This window comes from Heptranchias perlo, chromosome 35 (assembly GCF_035084215.1).
Source record: "Heptranchias perlo isolate sHepPer1 chromosome 35, sHepPer1.hap1, whole genome shotgun sequence".
NCBI lineage: Eukaryota > Metazoa > Chordata > Chondrichthyes > Hexanchiformes > Hexanchidae > Heptranchias > Heptranchias perlo.
This window is the reverse complement of record NC_090359.1, coordinates 13739393-13760757: the sequence shown is the minus strand read 5'-3', so window position 1 is coordinate 13760757 and position 21365 is coordinate 13739393. Positions and strand designations below refer to the sequence as shown.

The following is a 21365-nucleotide window of genomic DNA, read 5'->3' as shown; positions in this document are numbered from 1 at the left end:
CCAGGTCTTGCTGCATGTGGGCACGGACTGCTTCTTATCTGTGGGTTTGCGAATGGAACTGAACACTGCGCAATCATCAGCAAACATCCCCATTTCTGACCTTATGATGGGGGAAAGGTCATTGATGAAACAGCTGAAGATGGTTGGGCCAAAGACACTGCCCTGAGGAACTCCTGCAGCAATGTCCTGGGGCTGAGATGATTGGCCTCCAACAACCACTACCATCTTCTTTTGTGCTCCGTCTGACTCCAGCCACTGGAGAGTTTTCCACTGGAGCGGCAGCTGAACGGATGGTCTCAATCTTTGTGAGAAAATAGTCCAGGAGCTCCTCGCAATTTTAGTGGTGAGGGTGGAGGAGGCAGGTGGTGCAAGAAGTCGGTTTGTGGTCGAGAAGAGACACCGGGGGTATCTTTGGATTCCTGGATAATCCTGGAATAATGAGCAGTTTTCTGTCTCTCTCTGTTTAGGGCTGGTGAATTCGCCCGGGTCTGTTCACAGCGCGATTCTGCGTTTTATTTCTTCCTCATTATTGTGGTTCTGACATCGAGGTGAGGATTTTAAAATCTGCTCGGAGATCAGTGAAATTAAATCGGAGAAAGTGAAAAAGTCCGAGTCAGTTTTTCACCGTATTTTCTTCATCCAATATTGCTGATAAATGAAAGTGAAGCTTCTAAAGGCAGACCTTCCCGTCGGGGAATTGACCCCGGTCTCCAGGGTGTTAGACACTGATACTCACCATGATACTAACGAGGAACTGGTGCCGGAAGGGGATGTCCGTTCACCACAGATGCTTCACGTTTCAGTAAATCTGTTTGAACTATTCTTTTGATGACAGTTTGTTTAACTTTCCACGGACCACTGTTGAAAGAAGAATTACCGACCACTTTTCCGTCTCATGTTGGATCATGATGTGGGGAGTGCGGGAGAGAGTGAGACAGAGAAAGACCGACTCAAGAAAACATAGAAAATATGAGGCACATACACAGACAGATGGACACAGACACGCATACACATGGAGTGACTCAGAAATATGGAGAGACAGAACATGGATAATTTGGCTGATTTTTGTTCTATTTCTGTCGTAGATTTCGTGAAATCTCACAGATCAATGAGCATAAAACTCGAGGTGTTCAATGCTGTGGAATTTTAATTCACTTCAGAATTATTAATTCCACAAGAAACCTGTTGAATTTTGAAACGCAGAGATGAACACGTTGATAAATGACGGGATCTGAAGTCTCTCAGATTCGAACCTGTGCGAGGGAAATGAATGAAATTTTAATCTGTCACCTTAACCACGAGTCAGTTAAAATCACAATCGCTCTGCATCCAGTCTCCAAACAGTCTCTGTTCAATAATATTCTGAAAGCGACAATCAGCTGTTTATTTTTCTCTGTAGTTTTTTTTAGGAAGAAGCTCGGCGAAGACATAAAATTAAAAGTTGGCGTCTTATAAATGCTCACCACGATAATAGAGAGAAAGAACGAAAGAAAGACAGAGTCAGTTGTTCGTTGTCTAACAAAGAGAAGGAAATGTAAAAGGTTCTTTCAACAGTGGCCCGTGGAAAATTAAACAAACTGTCATCAAATAAATCGTTGAAGAAATTCACTGACACATGAAGCATTTTTAACACCATCTGGGGTGAGTGTAGAATCAATGCAGTAATTCATCGTTAGTCTAGTGGTGAGTATCCCCCCCTGTCACGCCGGAGACCGGGGTCCAATTCCCCGACGAGGACGTTAAATTTTCGCCGCCTGTCAAAGTTTTTATCTGCAACATTGGATGTGGAAAATGCAGTGTGAAACTGACTCGGAGATTCCCACTTTCCTCAATTTCAATGAACTGATAGTCCAGCGGTTTTAAAATCTGCTCTCCGCGTCACTCTTCACCTCGATCTAAGACTTGCTTCTGTGATGGTGGGGATATCGGGAGGAGGCCGAGATGGATCATCCACTCGGCACTTCTGGCTGAAGATGGTTGCTCACAGTTCAGCCTTGTCTTTTGCACTCACGTGCTGGGCTTTACCATCATTGAGGATGGGGATGTTCACAGAGCCTCCTCCCGTTAGTTGTTTAATTGACCACCACCATTCACAACTGGGTGTGGCAGGACTGCAGAAGATCCGTTGGTTGTGGGATCGCTTAGCTCTGTCTGCAGCATGCTGCTTCTGCTGTTTGGCAAGTCGTCCTGTGTTACTTTCAGGTTATTGGAGGGTGTATGTTTGTGTGTACATGCGGTGTGTCTGTGTGTGAGTGTGTATGTAGCTATGGATGTGTGTGTTTGTGTATTTGTGAATATGTCTACCCGTTTCTGAGTGTCTCTCTCTTTCTTTCTTTCTGTCACTTTTTCCCTGTTCCCCACATAATTTTTCTCTGGACCTTGACTAACAAAGAGATAGAAAATAAGTCTTCTTTCAACAGTGGTGCGTGGAACGTTGAACAAACTGTCATCAAAGAAGTCGTTAAAATAGATTCACTGAAACATGCATCCTTTTCATTGCTGTATGTGAGATCTTCCGAGTCGGTTTTCTCATCTGCGCCTGTTCCGAGACCTGTCTCTCTCTGTATCTCCGTCTTTTTTCTTTCTGAATGTCTCTCTCTCTCTGTCGATTGGTCTCTCCCTGTCTCGGGCTGGTGACTCAGACCCGGTCTGTCCACAGTGCGATTCTGCATTTTATTTTTTGTCGATCATTGTGGTTCTGACATCGAGCTGAAGCGTGAGGCAGAGAGCAGATTTTAAAATCACTGTGGAATCAAATTGTGGAAGTGGGAAAGGCCGAGTTAGTTTTTCTTTGTATTTTCAACATCCAACATAAATTAAAGTGAAGCTCCTCGTTGGGGAATTGAACCCCGGTCGCCCGCGTGACAGGCGGGGATACTCACCACTATACTAACGAGGAATTGATGCTGGTTGTGATCGTACATTCACCACAGATGCTTCATGTTTTACTGACTCTTTTTGAACTACTATTTGTTGACAGTTTGTTTAATTTTCCATGGGCCACTGTTGAAAGACGGAGATGCAGAGAGAGACAGGTCTCGGAACAGGCGCAGATGAGAAAGCAGACTCGGAAGATCTTCTCTTTGTTCGATTATGTCCAGAGTAAAATTATGTGGGGAGCGCGGGAGATAGTGGGAGAGAAAGAAGGAGAAACAGATGCATTCAGGAAAACATGGAAAATGTGAGACACACACAGACACACGCATGCATCGACAGACAGATACAGACACACACAGAAAGACACACCTACACAAAGAAACACACACATACATATGAACATACAGTAACTTAGACATACGGAGAGACAGACCATAGGTAATTTGGACGATTTTTAAAATTCTTTCATGGGATGTGGGCATTGCTGGCAAGGCCAGCAGGTATTGCTCATCCCTAATTGCCCTTGAGAAGGTGGTGGTGAGCCTCCTTCTTCAACCGCTGCAGTCTGTGTGGTGAAGGTTCACCCACAGTGCTGTCAGATGGGGAGTTCCAGGATTTTGACGCAGCGACGATGAACTTCCAAGTCAGGATGGTGTGTGAATTGAAAGGGATGTGCAGGTGGTGTTGTTCCCGTGCACCTGCTGCCCTTTTCCTTCTCGGTGGTCGATGTCGCGGGTACTTTTGTGCTCGGTATGACTCCAGAAACTGGAGAGTTTTCCACTGGAGCGGAAGCTGAACAGATGGTCTCAATCTTAGTGACAGAATAGTCCATGAGCTCCTCGCAATTTTTGTGGTGAGGGTGGAGGAGGCAGGGTGGGGGGGGGGTCCAATAAGTCGTTTTGTCTCGAGAAGAGATACCGGGGATATCTTTGCATTCCAGGATGATCCGGGAATAATGAGCAGTTTTCTGTCTCTCTCTGTTCAGGGCTGGTGAATTAGCCCGGGTCTGTTCACAGAGCGATTCTGCGTTTTATTTCTTCCTCATTATTGTGGTTCTGACATCGAGGTGAAGAGTGAGGCAGAGAACAGATTTTAAAATCTGCTGGAATATCAGTGAAATTAAATCGTGGAAAGTGGAAAAGTCCGAGTCAGTTTTTCACTGTATTTTCCTCATCCGATGTTGCAGATAAATGAAAGTGAAGCTTCTAAAGGCAGACCTTCCCGTCGGGGAATTGACCCCAGTCTCCAGGGTGATAGACACTGATACTCACCATGATACTAACGAGGAACTGGAGCCGGAAGGGGATGTGCGTTCACCACAGATGCTTCACGTTTCAGTGAATCTGTTTGAACTGTTCATTTGATGACAGTTTGTTTAACTTTCCACGGACCACTGTTGAAAGAAAAATTACCGACCACTTTTGCATCACATGTTGGATCATGATGTGGGTAACGCGGGAGAGAGTGAGACAGAAAGAGACAGATCTTCTCAGGAAAATATAGAAAATATGAGGCACATACACAGACAGACACACAGAAACAGACACACATACACATGGAGTGACTCAGAAATACTGAGAGTCAGAATATGGATAATTTGGCTGATTTTTGTCGTAGATTTCGTAAAATCTTGCAGATTAATTAAAATTAGCATAAAACTCGAGGTGTTAAAAGCCGTGGAATTTTAATTCACTCTGTTTGTGTGTGTGTGTTTATGTAGCGATGAATGTGTGTGTTTGTGTATGTGTGAATATGACTATGTCTGTCTCACTTGTTATACGGGTTTCTGAGTGTCTCTCTTTCTTTCTTTCTGTCACTTTTTCCCTGCTCACCACATCATTTTCCTCTGGACCTTGACTAACAAAGAGATAGAAAGTAAGTCTTCCTTCAACAGTGGCACGCGGAAAGTTGAACAAATTGTCATCAAAGAAGTAGTTAAAATAGATTCACTGAAACGTGCATCCTTTTCATTGCTGTATGTGAGATCTTTCATGTCTGCGCCTGTTCCGAGACCTGTCTCTCTCTGTTTCGGGCTGGTGACAGCGCGATTCTGCGTTTTATTTCTTGCCCATCATTGTGGTTCTCACATCGAGCTGAAGCGTGAGGCAGAGAGCAGATATTTAAAATCGCTGTGAAATCAAATTGGAGAAGTGGGAAAGGCCGAGTCAGTTTTTTATTGTATTTTCAACATCCAATATTTCAGATAAATGAAAGTGAAGCTTCGAAAGCAGCAATAACCTCCTCGTCGGGGAATTGAACCCCGGTCTCCCGCGTGACAGGCGGGGATACTCACCACTATACTAACGAGGAAGTGGTGCAGGCTTTTAACGTACATTCACCACAGATGCTTCACATTTCAGTGAATCTGGTTCGATCAAGGGTTCGATCAAGATGAAATCTCCCTCGACACAGTCACAGAGGATGTAATTTGTGAATTTGACAAGGGTCGTTTCAGTACTGTGGCAGGAGTGGAAGCCTGATTGGAGGGATTCAAACATGGTGTTGTGGGAAAGATGGACACGGATTTAGGAGGCATTGAAGGACTTTGGAGAGGAAAGGGAGGTGGGAGATGGGGCGGTCTTTTGAAAGGACAGAGGGTCAAGGGTGAGAAGGAGGGTGATGACGGCAGATTTGATGAGGAGGGGGCAGTACCTGAGGAGAGGGGACCGTTAACAATGTCAGCAAACATGGTGCCAGGAAAGGAGGTTGTGTATTCAGAAGTTTGGAGGGAATAGGGTCGAGGGAGCAGGAGGTGGGTCTCATGGTCAAGATGAGCTCAGAGAGGGCATGAGGGGAGATAGGAGAGAAACTTGGTGGGCTAGGGGAAGGGAGGGGAACGGCAGAGGCAGTTGAATGGATGGTCTCAATCTTAGTGACAAAGAAGTCCATGAGCTCCTCGCACTTGTTGTTGGAGGTGAGGGTGGAGAGGGGATGGGAGAGGGGTTTAAGAAGATGGTTTGTAGTGAAGAGAATCCTGGGGTTATCTTTACATTCCAGGATGATCCTGGAATAGTGAGCAGTTTTGTCAGAGGAGACAGGACCCGATAGTGCTTTATGTGGTCCAGCCAGATCTGGCGATGAATGGCCAAAGAATAGACAGTTGGAAATTTGAAACTGCCGTTGTAAGTGACTTGGGGGAGAGTTTTTTCCAGGGATGAACACAGAAGGAAGTGGGTTAGTCCCACTCCCCGGCTCTTTCCCCACAGCCCTGTGAATTTTTTCCGGTCAAGTATTTATCCAATTCCCTTTCGAAAGTTACTATTGAACCTGCTTCCACCTCCCTTTCAGGCAGTGCATTCCCGATCATAAAAACTCGCTGCGTAAAAAAATCTCTCCTGATTCCTCCCGCCCGTGGCTTTTTTTCCCATTTATTTTTAATCTGTGTCCTCTGGTTATTAACCCTCCCATCACTGGAAACAGTTTCTCCTTATTTCGTCTGTCAAAACCTTTCATAATCGCCCCTTAACCTTCTGGGTGTTGTCTCAGTGCCCTTGCTGTTGATTCCTCCTTCCATTCCCATGTGGTCTGGTGGTTAGGATTCCTGGTTTTCCTGCAGGTGGCGTGGGTTCAACTCCCGGTGTAGGAATAACAGCCTTTTAATCCCAGCCTCCCAATTTGCCTGCAGTCCGAGCTATGGCTGCTGCTTCCTCCCTCGCTTCTGTGTCAGTCCCACAATCACACTGAGAAATGAGGCAGACCACAGCTCTTAAAGGGACAGTGCACCAAAAACACAGTCCCACAAGCTGAAGGGAAGCAAGCAACAATCTCCCGACAGGTCACTCAGCAGCTCATGGCCAAGTATTTGTCTACAATCCTTTTATTATTTACTGTAAAGCCCGAGTCTCAGTGAAACACACACAGAACATTCTGGAAACACTGGGAGCTGGAACCCACACCCTTCTAAACGCCAGCCTGACTCCTTGGTGTTACTCTCACACCCGGCTAGTCATGAACCAGATTGTGCCACTCCCAGACTAACTGATGACCACAGCCTCAGCCCTGGATCCCAGTCTGCACCATAACCGCAGCCTGTTTTGCTAACAAGTCTATTATGTGATACTTTATCCTCCCGTAATCTCTCCCTGCATAGAAACTCCCCGACCCATAGAAAGTGGGGTGGGATTCCTGAGTTCATTCTGTGATGTGCATTGGCGGAGTGGTACTGCATGGATTGATCTTCCATAGAGCCGGTAATCACTCGATGGGCTGAATGGCCTCCTTCCGTGCTGTAACCTTGCTATGATTCTATGAATCCATATGGGTGGAGAGGGTTACAAGGAAGTGATCAGAGATGGCCTTATCCATGATTGAGACGATGGGAGTAGAGAGGCCACGTGAGATGGCAAGGTCGAGGGGGTGGCCATGAATATGGGTCGGGGAGTTTCTATGCAGTGAGAGATTAAGGGAGGATAAAGTATAACATAATAGACTTGTCAGCAAAATTGAAGCCCATGGGATTAAAGGGACAATGGCAGCGTGGATACAAAATTGGCTAAGGAGCAGTAAACAGAGAGTAGTGGTGAACGGTTGTTTTTCAGACTGGAGGCAAGTATACAGTGGTGTCCCCCAGGGCTCGGTATTAGAACCACTGCTCTTTTTGATATATATTAATGACCGGGACTTGGGTGTACAGGGTATAATTTCAAAGTTTGCAGATGACAGGAAACTCAGAAATGTAATAAACAATGTTGAGGATAGTAACAGACTTCAGGAGGACATGGACAGACTTGTGAAATGGGTAGAAACATGGCAGATGAAATTTAATACAGAGAATTGTGAAACGATACATTTTGGTAGGAAGAATGAGGAGATGTAATGTAAACTAAATGGAACAATTTTAAATGGAGTGGACGAATCGAGAGACCTGGGGGTGTCGTTACACAAATCTTTGAATGTGGCAGGACAAATTGAGAAGGCTGTTAAAAAAAGCAAGTGGGGCCCTTGGCTTTATTAATTGAGACACAGAATACAAAGGAAGGAATTGATACAAAATCTTGATAAAACACTGGTTAGGCCTCAGCTGGAGTATTGTGTTCAATGCTGGGCACCAAACATTAGGAAGGTTGTCAAGGCCTTAGAGAAGATGCAGAGGAGATTTACTAGAATGGTGCCAGGAATGAGGGACTTCAGTTCTGTGGAGAGACTGGAGAAACTGGGGCTATTCTCCTTAGAACAGAGAACATAAAGTGGAGATTTGATAGAGGTGTTCAAAATTGTGAAGGGTTTTCAAAGAGTAAAGAAGGAGAAACTTTCCAGTTGCAGAAGGGCAGTTCCAGGTCAGATCGGGAGCAAAGCTCCCTCCAAACTGTGACATCAAACACTCCCAGGGAAGGTACAGCACGGGTTATATGCAGATGTAGCTCCCTCTACACTGTCAAATCAAACACTCACACGGCAGGTGCAACACGCGTTAGATACACAGTAATGCTTCCTCTACATTGTGCAGTTCAGATCTCGCCTCAGATTTCAGATAAAAGGTTGGTTTCCTGGACACTCTGCTGGTGTCTCTCTGCATCTCTGTACCCAGTTACACCGCTCTCTACCTCCCTCTGCTGGTGTCTCTCTGTATCTCTGTACTCAGTTGCACCGCTCTCTCCCTCCGTCTTTTTTCTTTTCTTTTTTTCTTATTTTTCTAAAGAAACTTATGAAATAGGACAATGGAAGTGATTGAATGAAAGGAGGATTCTGAAGACATTGAGTTTTTTTTCTGAAAGACATCCAATCGTATCACAACAGCGACTCATTGAATTGGAGTCAGGTGACTGCAGTGTATAAAAGGTGTTGGTTGGTGGGTAAAGGAATAGTTGAGTTGTTTGGTATCATGGGGGATTTTGTAGTGAGAGCTTTGTTCTCGGTGCTGGTGCTGGTGCTGGTGTTAGTTGGAGTTGTTTGTTGCTCTGATATTTGGGAACAGTTTAGAGGCCAGAGATTTCCATGGAGAAGAGTAAAACCCACCCCTGTGCCCCAGAGAGTCCCTCTCCCTGTGCCTCCCTTTGGTTCCCATTTCAGTGTGTCTGAGGGGAGAAGTCTGTCTCCACTGCAGACTGTGATGGTGCAGTGTGGAGAGCAGAACCTGCTGGTGAGGGTCGACATGGATTTATTTGGAACCAGGCACCTGATTAAAGCTACTGACCTGACCCTAGGGACAGCAGGTTGTCGGCCAACTGGGATCTACTCTCAGAACCACACTGTCCTCTTTGACTATGGGCTCCATGAATGTGGCAGCAGATTGCAGGTAATGTGATTCCTCAATTCTTGCTCCAATTTCACTGTGTCGTTTACTGCCCACTCTGAATTCATTAACGTCGGCTGAAACTCCAGCCACTGAGGAGATCCCTGAATGAAATCTGTGTATAAATTCTTGCCCACTGTTAAATATCACCCTGTGTGAAACAACTACTTTATATTGACCTGTTAATCTCAGCTTTATATTTAAAAAGAACTTCAACTTGTCACTGAGGGACTGCATCTTTCTTAAATGGGTCATTACTACTCTCTAGCTCTGAGATTCAATTCTATTGACCTTGAACCTTTACCGACATTCTTCCAAACCAGTCTGTTCTTTTGTGCCTCAATTGATTTATCTTTTCCTTGCCTTCTCGTGGATATTCAGGCCTGTTGCCTCAACTTGTGGTCAATGAATGTTCAATGTGGAAGTTCCTGTTGAGACTTCTCTTGAAAAATGAAACAAGTGGAATAATAATTGGGATACAATGTATTAAAGGGGAACTCCACTTTTGGTTATTTCTCCTGCCAATCCCCTTGATTCCACGGACACAGATGAGATTTAAGTGATGTTTTGTGCTCCATATCAGGGTTAACTTGAAGCCCCTTAAGGTGAAAGCTCTATTCTACATGGGAAAGAATGCTCATCAAATCTGGCAGTGCCAATCATTTCAGGGTTTCTGACTGCAGGCCTGAAGTCCCCTATAATAGAAAGTGGACTGAGCAGAGTAACAGAGGCTGCTCGAGGCAACTTCAACCAATGGTGGAGCTGCTTCAATCATGTGTCATTGAGGAACAGCTGAAACCCCTCAAACTGCTGCTTAACAGGGCAGGAAAATGACCAGAAATAGCTTTTGTCCAATGAGACCAGCTCTTCATTCCTTAACCTGATGTCTTTCAGATGGCTGGAGATTTCCTGGTCTATACCACCCATCTGAACCACACCCCAAATGCTCGTGGATCTGTCATTGTGAGAACGAATGGAGCTATCATTCCCATTGAGTGCCATTATTTTAGGTAAGAAACTTTACTCTGTGGCAAATAAGGTCTACAGCAGGTGCAGTTCTCTGAAGTTGTCCTGAAATTACACGCCTGTCCTTCCAGCAAGAGCAATGTGAGCAGTGACCCTATCAAGCCCACCTGGATCCCATTCAGCTCGACCAAGTCTGGAGAAGGGCTTCTGTCATTCTCACTGCGTCTTATGAACGGTATGTGATGGGTGGATGGGGAGTGCTTTTCTGTGGTCTCCCACTGGGAGTTTCACCCACTGTCTCCAACCCTTGTCCTCTTGTACTTCAGATGACTGGCTTACAGAGCGCACCTCGACTGTCTACTACCTGGGTGACCTCATTCACATTGAGGCCTCTGTTTCAATGACCAACCACATGCCCTTGAAGCTCTACATTGACAGCTGTGCAGCTACATTGAGCCCAGACAAGGATTCCACCCCAAGATACAACATCATTGACTACCATGGGTAAGGAGCTCTCTGCTTTCTCCAGCTGGTTATGTCTCAATGGGTTCACTAAATTCACTTTGTCCCTTTTTTAATCTATCTTCAGTTGCCTCCTGGACAGCAAAGCTGAGGACTCCTTTTCAACCTTTGTGTTGCCAAGAGGTGAACGTGAGCTGGACAAACTCCAGTTTGACCTGGATGCGTTCCGCTTCTTTGGAGATGACCGTTCCTTGGTAAGAGGAAGCCAAACATTGGGTTCCCCATGTTGGGAGGAGGTCACTAAATAACAACTTGTATTGAATGTGTCCCTCAGATTTTCATCACCTGTCACCTGAAAGTTGCTGCAGTGGATCGGAGAGATTCCATGAACAAAGCTTGTACTTTCCAGAATATGTAAGTTCCCTCTCTTGCTCAGGGATGTGTTGTATTAAAGGGTGATGGACAACCTGGTTGATAAACGGATTCTCTGGTTTAGCTGGACCCCATTGGAAGAATCCAACAATGACGTGTGTGCCTGTTGTCATCTGGGTAACTGCAGTGCCACGAGGGAATTCCGACTTGATTCCAGAGGAAGGAGGGATCTTGTATCTGGACCTGGTAGGACATTGATCCTCTATATGTTGGAGGTCACCCTTTACCCTCTCTAACTGGAATGTTTGATATTGCAGAGAGTGATGCTGAATTGAAGTGGGAGGGTGAGGCCTTACTTGGACCCCTAGTCATTCTGGATCCTGATGTGACAGACCTGGCAATTGAGCCCCTTAATGAGGTTGAGCAAAGGATGCAGCAGAGGTCTCCGGTTGGTGAGTTGGCTGACTGCTGGTTTCCATTTTCCCCTCAGTATTTCCTTCACTCACTCTGACCTTTGGTTTCTTGTTCTATTTTTTAGGTGTGGAGTCTGAGGTGGTCCTGGCCCTGACTGTGACCGCTGTCTCTCTGATCTCTGCTTCTTTGATCGCCTTGTTCCTGTACAGGAAACACAAGCAAACCCAGTTCAACTAGTTATCAAATGACCAATAAAGCAGTGACTACTGGTATCTTCTAATGGCTGGTTGCTCATTTTTCATTATCTGGCTCCAATCAGCATGCAATGAGTGCTCAATACTGTTAGTAACACTCCACACTCCTCCACAGTTCCTCCTGTTCGTGAAATTGGTTTTAATGGGTCCATGTAAGTCGTGGCAGACTGGCTGGTAATAGTGTATCCAGACCCTGTCCAGGGATGGCTGCAGCAATGGGTGAAGGCTTGCCAGGCCCTCATTGTGCAGGTAAATGTGCTCTGAAGGAACAGTGGGACTGGCCTGAGGGACTGGTGCTGGCTGGTTGACGGCCCAATCTCTCCCTTGGTGCTCCGCATCCATTGATCACTCGAATCCCCACACGTGCTCCAAACTCCAGTTAAACTCTCCCTTTTGGAGCTAATTGTCCAAACACCAATCGGATTGAGAGTCGGTGGACTTGGAACTCTCTTCCAAGATTGAAGATCCCTGCCCCTGATGTAAAGATTCTTGTTTAGTGGGGGTGGGGCTCCAGGTAGATTTCAAATGCTCAGTGTAAAGGTTAATGTACACAGGGGGAAATGATGTGCCTATTGGGTACAGGCACAGTGAGAGGGCGAGGGATGGGGAGCCCAGAGGTTGTGACTTAACTCTGTTGGATTTGAATTTCACCTGTCTTGTGAGCAGACAAAAGTTTCTCATCTTCACCTTCCCCTCACGACAGGCCCTGAAGATTTTATTGCAATTTGAAAATAGGATGAACTATTTACATTATTATCATTCACTGTATTTGAAGAGTGATCATAGGAACAGGAGAAGGTCATTTCGCCCCTCGATCCTGGTCCACCATTCAAAGAGATCATGGTTGATCCATGACATAACTCCATATACCTGCCTTCGTCATATCCCTTACCTTTTGGGTCACAATTTTAATCTGAGATAATAGATTTAACAATTGAGCTAGCATCAACTGCCATTTGTGGAAGAGTGTTCCTAACTTCTCCCACTCTTTGCGTGTCGAAGTGTCTCTTCACTTCACTCCTGAAAGTCCTAATTCTAACTTTAAGGTTATGTCCCCTGGTCGCTAAACTGGCTGTGGTTTTCATAACTTTACACTGAATTGGGTACAATCCATGTCTGGGCCACCCTTGCCTTATGAAATACTGAAATTTGTTCATAAAATGTTCTTCCGATTAATGAGAATGTTTAACTTTACAAAGCTGGGTTTCTTTTTGGTAAATCAGACATTCAGGGGGTCTATTAAACAGGATGGGAGCTGTTAGCAGTAAACACCCTCGCTTCAGACAACATTCTTTGGCAGGTGGAAACCACGCCTCCATTTAAATCAAATCATAGTATTATTTTACTTAAGCTATAACCACTGAAGTTTAGTGTTTAAACATAGCAGGAGATCCAGGCTTGTTCTGTTAAAGTAGAATAACAAGTTAGTGGGAACTTTTAACAATAGCAATTCATTTCTGCTCACTGTACACACTGAAGGTGAATTTTCTTCCAGTGGAAACTGCAGTCAGACGGCCCCTCCTCACTTTCACTCTGAGCTTCCTCACACTATTGACAAATAGTGTTCGGAAACTTTAAACCCAATAGATGACAATACATTCAAGTGTAGTGTAGGTCCATCCTACCCTCTTCTGACTGTTTGATTTACATGTAAATATTTCAGGGAGATTTTACAAACTGGATATACTGGGCAAGAGATCTACTTTGGGCTATTTTACAATGTTGCAAAAAATACGATGTAGAAATGCTTCATGAATTCATTCTCAATGAAGCTTAGGATCTTACAGGACAGAAACAGGTGACTATCCTCTTGCTCCTCGTCCACTTTAATGTTCCTCTGTTCCAAGGTCCCTGTACACGACCCAAAGCTGGGGTGAAATGTGAGCTGTGAGGAGGATACAAAGAGGTTCCAATATGATTTATATAAGTTGGGTGAGTGGGCAAAAACATGGCAGATGCAGTATAACGTGGTTAAATGTGAAGTTATTCACTTTGATTGTAAAATCAGATTATTATCTGAATGGTGATAGATTGGGAAAAGGGGAGGTGCAACGAAACCTGGGTGTCTTTGCACACCAGTCGCTGAAAGCGAGCATTCAGGTGCAGCAAGCAGTTCGGAAGGCGAATGGTATGTTGGCCTTCATTGCAAGAGGATTTGAGTATAGGAGCAGGGATGTTTTACTGCAGTTATACAGGGCCTTGGTGAGACCACATCTGGAGTATTGTGTGCAGTTTTAGTCTCCTTATCTGAGGAATGAAGTCCTTGCCAGGAGGAAGTGCAACAAAGGTTTCCTGGACTGATTCCTGGGATGGCAGGACTGACTTATGAGGAGAGATTGGGTTGACTAGACCTGTATTCACTCGAGTTTAGAATAATGAGAGGTGATCTCAGTGAAACATATAAAATTCGAACAGGACTGGACAGACCAGATGCAGGGAGGATGTTCGCCATGGCTGAGGAGCCCAAAACCAGGGGTCACAGTCTCAGGACAAATCCAATCCAGCCAATTACTGCCCCATTAGTCTACTCTCAATCATCAGCAAAGTGATGGAAGGTGTCGTCGACAGTGCTATCAAGCGGTACTTACTCACCAATAACCTGCTCATCAATGCTCAGTTAGGGTTCCGCCAGGACCACTCGGCTCCAGACCTCATTGCAGCCTTGGTCCAAACATGGACAAAAGAGCTGAATTCCTGAGGTGAGGTGAGAATAACTGCACTTGACATCAAGGCAACATTTGACCAAGTGTGGCACCAAGGAGCCCTAGTAAAATTGAAGTCAATGGGAATCGGGGAAAACGCTCCAGTGGCTGGAGTCATACCGAGAACAAAAGAAGATGGTAGTGGTTGTTGTAGACAAATCATTTCAGCCCCAGGACATTGCTGCAGGAGTTCCTCAGGGCAGTGTCCTCGGCCCAACCATTTTCAGCTGCTTCATCAATGACCTTCCCTCTATCATAAGGTCAGAAATGGGGATGTTCGCTGATGATTGCACAGTGTTCAGTTCCATTCGCAACCCCTCAAATAATGAAGCAGTCCGAGCCCGCAGGCAGCAAGACCTGGACAACATCCAGTCTAGGGCTGATAAGTGGCAAGTAACACTCGTGCCAGACAAGTGCCAGGCAATGACCATCACCAATAAGAGAGAGTCTAACCACCTCCCCTTGCCATTCAACGTCATTACCATCACCGAAGCCCCACCATCAACATCCTGGGGGTCACCATTGACCAGAAACTTAACTGGACCAGCCATACAAATACTGTGGCTACAAGAGCAGGTCAGAGGCTGGGTATTCTGCGGCGAGTGACTCACGTTCTGACTCCCAAAACCTTTCCACCATCTACAAGGCACAAATCAGGAGTGTGATGGAATACCCTCCACTTGCCTGGATGAGTGCAGCTCCAAAAACACTCAAGAAGCTCGACACCATCCAGGACAAAGCAGCCCGCTTGATTGGCACCCCATCCACCACCCTGAACATTCACTCCCTTCACCAGCGGTGCACAGTGGCTGCAGTGTGTACCATCCACAGGATGCACTGCAGCAACCCGCCAAGGCTTCTTTGACAGCACCTCCCAAACCCGAGACCTCTACCACCTAGAAGGACAAGGGCAGCAGGCACATGGGAACAACACCACCTGCACGTTCCCTTCCAAGTCACACACCATCCCGACTTGGAAATATATCGACGTTCCTTCATTGTCGCTGGGTCAAAATCCTGGAACTCCCTTCCTAACAGCACTGTGGGAGAACCTTCACCACACGGACTGCAGCGGTTCAAGAAGGCAGCTCACCACCACCTTCTCAAGGGCAATTAGGGATGGGCAATAAATGCCGGCCTCGCCAGCGACGCCCACATCCGATGACCGAACAAAAAAAAACTGACCTTGACCATTTCCATTGTAAGGCAAGACAGCTATGGACAATGACTCAGGAAAAGCAGCAGGGATGGTGATAAGAACACAATGCGGGCAGGCAGCTCGATGTATGAGGAGCAATCAGTGGTCACTTGGCCTCTGTGACAAATCATTTTGCAGAGGGTTTTGTGACAAGATGAGTTAAGCTGACCACTTAAATTCTATTTTTAAAAAATTTTCTTTCGGAGGATTTTGTGACCGGATGGGTCAAGCTGGCAACATTATATTTTGTGGTCAAATAACCTCATAAATCTAGAAGAGTTTTATGAATAAGAACGCCGTATATGTTGTGAGGCTCCTACCACGGAGCTTTAAAAACCCAACATCTTTTGAGCTCAGGGGAGAGGACGGTGCAGAGCAATTAGCGAAGTTCACCCAGCTGTCAGAAGACTACAACCTCTGTCCAGAGATCGACCAAGCTGTAAAAAGACTTCGAAACTGTCAGAAGACTTGAGAGGATTACACCGCCAACTTAATTACAAACTCTGCCCAGAGACCAAACGGTGTGATATTGTTTTAATATCTGTATGATAAGTGACTTCACTCTATTATTACTGTCTTATAATATTGGATACTTTCACATGTTTGATTTGACTATTAAAAGAGAAGACATTGATTACCATTTGGCGTCACATCCGAATCTGTTCGAATGACTGAGCACTAATTTATAAAATTATGTCTCCTCGTTCTTCATTCCGCCATCAGAGGAAATTGATTCTCAATCTAATCTATCAAATAATTTTAACATTTTAAACACCTCAATTAGATCGCCCCTCAAACTTCTATATCAACGCAATACAAGCCACGTTTATGCAACCTGCCCTCATAACTTAACCCTCTCAGCCCGGGTATCATTATGGTGAATCTGCATTGCACCACCTCCAAGGCCAACACATCCTTCCGAGGATGTGGTGCCCAAAACTGAATGCAGTACTCCAGATGGGGTCTGACCAAAGCTCCATGCAGCCTGTGAAAGTAGCTGGGAGGGGAATAGAAATGGTGGTGAGGATACGCGTTGGTGGCGGGGCTGAACACGATGGCTTCAGTCTTCGCAATGTTAAACTGAAGGAAATTGGGGCTCATCCAAGATTGGATGTCGGACAAGTATCCTGACCACACACAGGTAGTGGAGGTAGAGTTAATGCACATGGCTCGGGCTGAATTGGGCACGTTGCACACTGAATGTAACCGTGCTGAACTGGACCTGTCCACATCATACGCAGAGATGTGGGTTAAAGTGGGTGTACGACCAGGATCGAGAAATTGGCTGCGTTTTCCGGTTGCAGAAGGAGAGTGTCTCTGATCAGTTATACCTTGTGCTGAGATCTGTTAATTCAGCATTAAGAGGTGTTTAAACCCGGGGTCTTCCTCGTGTACAAGGCTCACCCTCACCAATGGTAACTACCTGTCAAGCTTTTCATTATCTTTTCTGAAGAAATGTAATCGGGATCATACTGTGGTTTCTCGGTATTTCACTTTAGAGCTGTGTCAGATCCAATTTCATCAAAACAAAAACACGAGCCTGGCAACGGCTGCACTAATCTGTTTGTATCAATTACTGTAATTAATATAAAAGACCAAAGCACCGAATTGTCTCCCTGGAGGCTGACATCAGGTATAACTGTGTCAACCCTTGAATGTAGAGCAGAGCTTCTGATAGAAATGCACGGTTCACCTAAAGGACTGTTATTTGCCATTTATTATCCCATCCTTGCAGCTATCAGTGTTCCAGGTAAAGCATTGTAGTTAGTTATTAGTTATGGAAATCGTTGTTTAACTGTATCACTGCTCTAGTTCACTGGTATCGTTTCTCCCTTTTAATTGTATCGTTTCTCCCCTTTAATGATATAATTTCTCCACTTTACCGGTATAATTTCTTCTCTTTAACAGTATAATTTCTCTCCTTTAACTGTATAATTTCTCCCCTTTACCAATATTTCTCCCCTATAATAGTGCAATCTCTCCCCTTTAAATGTATAAATTCGCCGCTTTTACTATCACTTCTCCCCTGTGACTGTGTAATTTCTCCCCTTCAACAGTATAAATATCTGCCTTTTATGTGTCACCTTTAATTATATCATTTCTGCTCTTTACCGGTGTAATTTATCCCTTTAATGATATCATTTCTCCCCTTCAATGGTATAATTTCTCTCCTTAAACGGTATCATTTCTCTGCTTTAACTGTATCGTTTCTCCCCTTTAACTGTGCGCTTCTCGGCTTTACCAGTACCACTACCTGATGTGTTATTGGCCCTGTTACTGGAGGAGTGCAGAGATCTCGGAGGATTGTAGGGCTGGAGGAGGCTACAGAGATTGGGAGGAGCGAGGCTGAGTATTTGAGTACAAGGATAAGAATTTTAAAATTGAGGTGTTGTCGGAAAGGGAGCCAATGTAGATCATCGAACTCAAGGTTGATGGGTGAACAGGACTTGTTGCGAGTTATGATACCAGCTGCAAAATTTTGGATGCGCTCAAGTTTACGGAGGGTGCAAGGCAGGAGGCCAGCCAGGAGAGCATTGGAATAGTCGAGTTTAGAGGTCACAACAGCATGGATGAAGGTTTCAGCAGCAGATGAGCTGAGGCAGGGGCAGAGACCAGTAGTTACGGAGGTGGAAGGTGGTGACCTTGGTGGTGGAGAGGATATGGGTCCGAAACTGCACTCAGAGTCAAATAGGACGCCAAGATTGTGAACAGTCTGGTTCGGCCTCAGAAAATGGCCAAGAACAGGGATGGAGTCGATGGCGAGGGAAGGGAGTTTGTGGCTGAAAGGAAGACAATGTTTTCATCTGTTATCACGGTGTACATGTAGGTCTATTGTGTTATTGTAAGTGAATTGTCACACTGTTCTCACCGTGTAGATGTAGTTCTATTGTGTTATGAACATTATTACTGTGGGTGAATTATCCCACTGTTATTCCGGTGTATATGTAGTTATGTTGTGTTTATTGGTGCTGCACTGTGGAAGGTGTACTCTGTTATATCAGAGAATATATTGTATTGCTGCCGTTGTGTTGTGAATGGTATTATCACGTTATTATAAGATATGTAGGAAATTATTTTGTTCCTTGCTGCAGACTGACTGGTGGTGGGGTTCGGTTCTACAGACGCTCTCAACCCTCGGGTACCGAGACCATTCCTTTTTACTCAGTGTATTTCCACTCTAATTGTGAAGTTGCCCCTGAAGATATATCGGAGCCTCTACAGATGAATAAGAAGTGGAACCGCTGGCGATCCGCTAAACAGCAACATCAGGGTGAAAATTCTCTGCGTTTGATGCCAGCATTCCAGGCACCAATACAGGATGGTTCACTGATAGTTACGGTTTCATTAATTAAAGCAAATTAAATCAAAAATATGTAATACTGATTGGATGTATTAATAATTCAACCAATTACAGACGTAACTGTATAATCGTGAAGCTACTGGTTGAATTTAATCTCTGGATTTATTCATTACTGACTGGGTTTATTAAATGATTCATTTACTTGTCTTCGTTTTGATAATTATTTACAGCACGGAATAATTTCAACAAGTTCTTTATCGATTGAGATTATTCAGTGATTAAATAATTCCCGACTGAATTTAATAACTGACTTGATTGAAGGGACATTATTGGGCAGCCAATTATTGACAAAAATATAAACAATGTAACAAGTGTCCGTTTTATGAATGAATCTGGATTTGCTCCAAACTTAGACCGCGCTGTGTTTGTGCTTCCAACAGTGAATAATTTGACAGCTTGGATTGTAGGTAATTGGTAGAAGGGCTAGACTGGAGCTGAGGAGAAATTATTTTCACCCAGAGGGTGGTGGGAGTCTGGAACTCAGTGCCTGAAAGGGTGGGAGAGGCAGAAACCCTCAACTCATTTAAAAAGTCCTTGGATGTGTACTTGAAGTGCTGTAACCTACAGGGCTACAGACCGAGTGCTGGAAAGGGGGATAAAGCTGGATAGCTCTTTTTCAGTCGTCACGGACATGATGGGCCGAATGGCCTCCTTCTGTGCAGTAACTTTCTCTGATTCTATGAATTCATCGGATGAGAGCGATTTGGGCTCCGACAGGACATGGTCGGTTTTAAATGCAAGTTTTTTGTACTTTATTGGTTGTTTCCAGTTTCATTGTCAATTCTTTTATTATTTATTCTCTTAAAAAATCTTCTGTAACACGTTTATTTTCCTGTCACCTAATCTTCGCATTTATTATGAACCATTTTACTGATTCTTTAAGATTTGTTTCTTTTCTTGTCTATTTGACGTTCCCGCATTGGTTTTAATGGGTTTCTTGTTCCCATTATGTTTTATTATATCATTTACATTCTGAAGTCTTTGGCCTGTCTGATTTCAATGCGGATGATTATTTTAGCACAGATACAGGTGTCCAGAGGGTAAAGATCGGTTTTCAACTCAGGATCAAGTGTCAAAGCTATAAGTTTCACACAGAATCCTGTCAATTGGATTATTTTGCTGGGAGTCGGATCATTAACGCTCCTGTTCTCTCTCACACACGTACACATGCTCTGTCTCTCTCCTTCTCTCTTACAGCTAACTTGGCGGTGATTGTGATCCTGTCCCGAGGAAGGTGCGGTCTCTCCAGATGTATCACTTCCTACCTGGTGTCCATGGCGGTGACGGATCTCCTGGTCATTATCACGGCTGTGATATTAAACCGCATTGTTGGTATTTATTTCCCATTCAGTTTCCTGTCCATCACTCCGGTCTGTTCTCTCAGTTTTGTGTTAATTTATGCAATCAGAGACAGTTCTGTCTGGGTCACGGTCGTGTTCACCTTTGATCGATTTGTAGCCATTTGCTGCCAGAAGCTGAAAACAAAATATTGCACCGAGAAAACGGCGGCTGTGGTTATCGGAACGGTCTGTGTCCTGAGCTGTTTAAAAAATACATTCTGGTATTTTATATATGAACCTTTGTATACAATTAACAACATACCCTGGTTCTGCAACATCAAGTTAATATTTTACACCTCACCCGCATGGGCTGCATTTGACTGGATTCACCGCATTTTAACCCCTTGTCTCCCATTCATTGTGATTTTATTGCTCAATGCTCAGACCGTCAGACACATTTTAGCGGCCATTAGAATCCGCAGAAGACTCCAGGTCCGCAGCAACGTTGAGAATCAGAGTGACCCAGAGATGGAGAACCGGAGGAAATCCATCGTTTTGCTCTTCTGTATCTCGGGCAGTCTCATCCTGTTATGGTTGTTGTTTCTTATAACTTTCCTCTATGTGCGAATTGCGAACGTTCGTTATTTCTCAGGTTCCAATTTCGATGATTCAAATTTTATTCTGGAGGAAAGCGGATTTATGCTTCAGCTTTTGAGTTCCTGCCTAAACCCGTTTATTTATGCAGGGACCCAGAGTAAATTCAGAGACGAGTTAAAGAATGTGGTGAAATATCCACTGACTCTAATTGTTAAATTATTTAAATAATGAAAATAGTAAAATCCAGTCAATTGTTCCTTATAATCCATCCTGTACACCTCTCGTTCCTCTCACACACTGCCTGCCCTCTCAGATACACAGTCACTCACTCTGAGATCCTTTCCCACTGTAAATTTACGAAAGTATAAGGAAAACTACATCATTGCACAATTCAGTGTTGTTTCCTGTTCTGTTAGTTTCCAGTTCTCTTGTCGGTGCTGACTCAGGCCTGGTGCATTCCCACCAGCCCCGAGGGCCCTCGAGTATCTCCACATTCATGTGGGAGACAGAGTCCGAGCTCTGATCTGTTGTTGGATATCAAGTTTAACTGTTTAATGAAGGGACCTCAATATCCCCCCTGGGAATGGTTTGGATTTTGAGGATAGTATACTCTCTGAAATGGCAACACACACTGTGCCCACCCATTGTTC

The 21365-nt window shown here is 44.6% G+C and overlaps 2 protein-coding genes and 1 non-coding gene across 3 annotated transcripts; 2 read left to right on the top strand and 1 right to left on the bottom strand.

The window, feature by feature from the left end:
• Positions 1-5115: 5115 nt before the first annotated feature.
• trnad-guc (transfer RNA aspartic acid (anticodon GUC)) lies at positions 5116-5187 on the bottom strand. Its single transcript has one exon. It is a non-coding gene; the product is annotated as a tRNA-Asp (tRNA).
• A 3518-nt stretch (positions 5188-8705) lies between these two features.
• On the top strand, positions 8706-10583 carry LOC137302252 (zona pellucida sperm-binding protein 3-like). The gene is made up of 4 exons (XM_067971902.1): positions 8706-9112; positions 10004-10119; positions 10207-10310; positions 10402-10583. The coding sequence occupies exons 1-4, from the start codon at positions 8927-8929 to the stop codon at positions 10581-10583; spliced, it is 588 nt and encodes a 195-aa protein (XP_067828003.1). The 5' UTR covers positions 8706-8926.
• A 6574-nt stretch (positions 10584-17157) lies between these two features.
• LOC137302251 (probable G-protein coupled receptor 139) lies at positions 17158-20943 on the top strand. The gene is made up of 2 exons (XM_067971901.1): positions 17158-17227; positions 20036-20943. Exons 1-2 carry the CDS (start codon positions 17158-17160, stop codon positions 20941-20943), a joined length of 978 nt encoding a protein of 325 aa, XP_067828002.1.
• Positions 20944-21365: the final 422 nt, after the last annotated feature.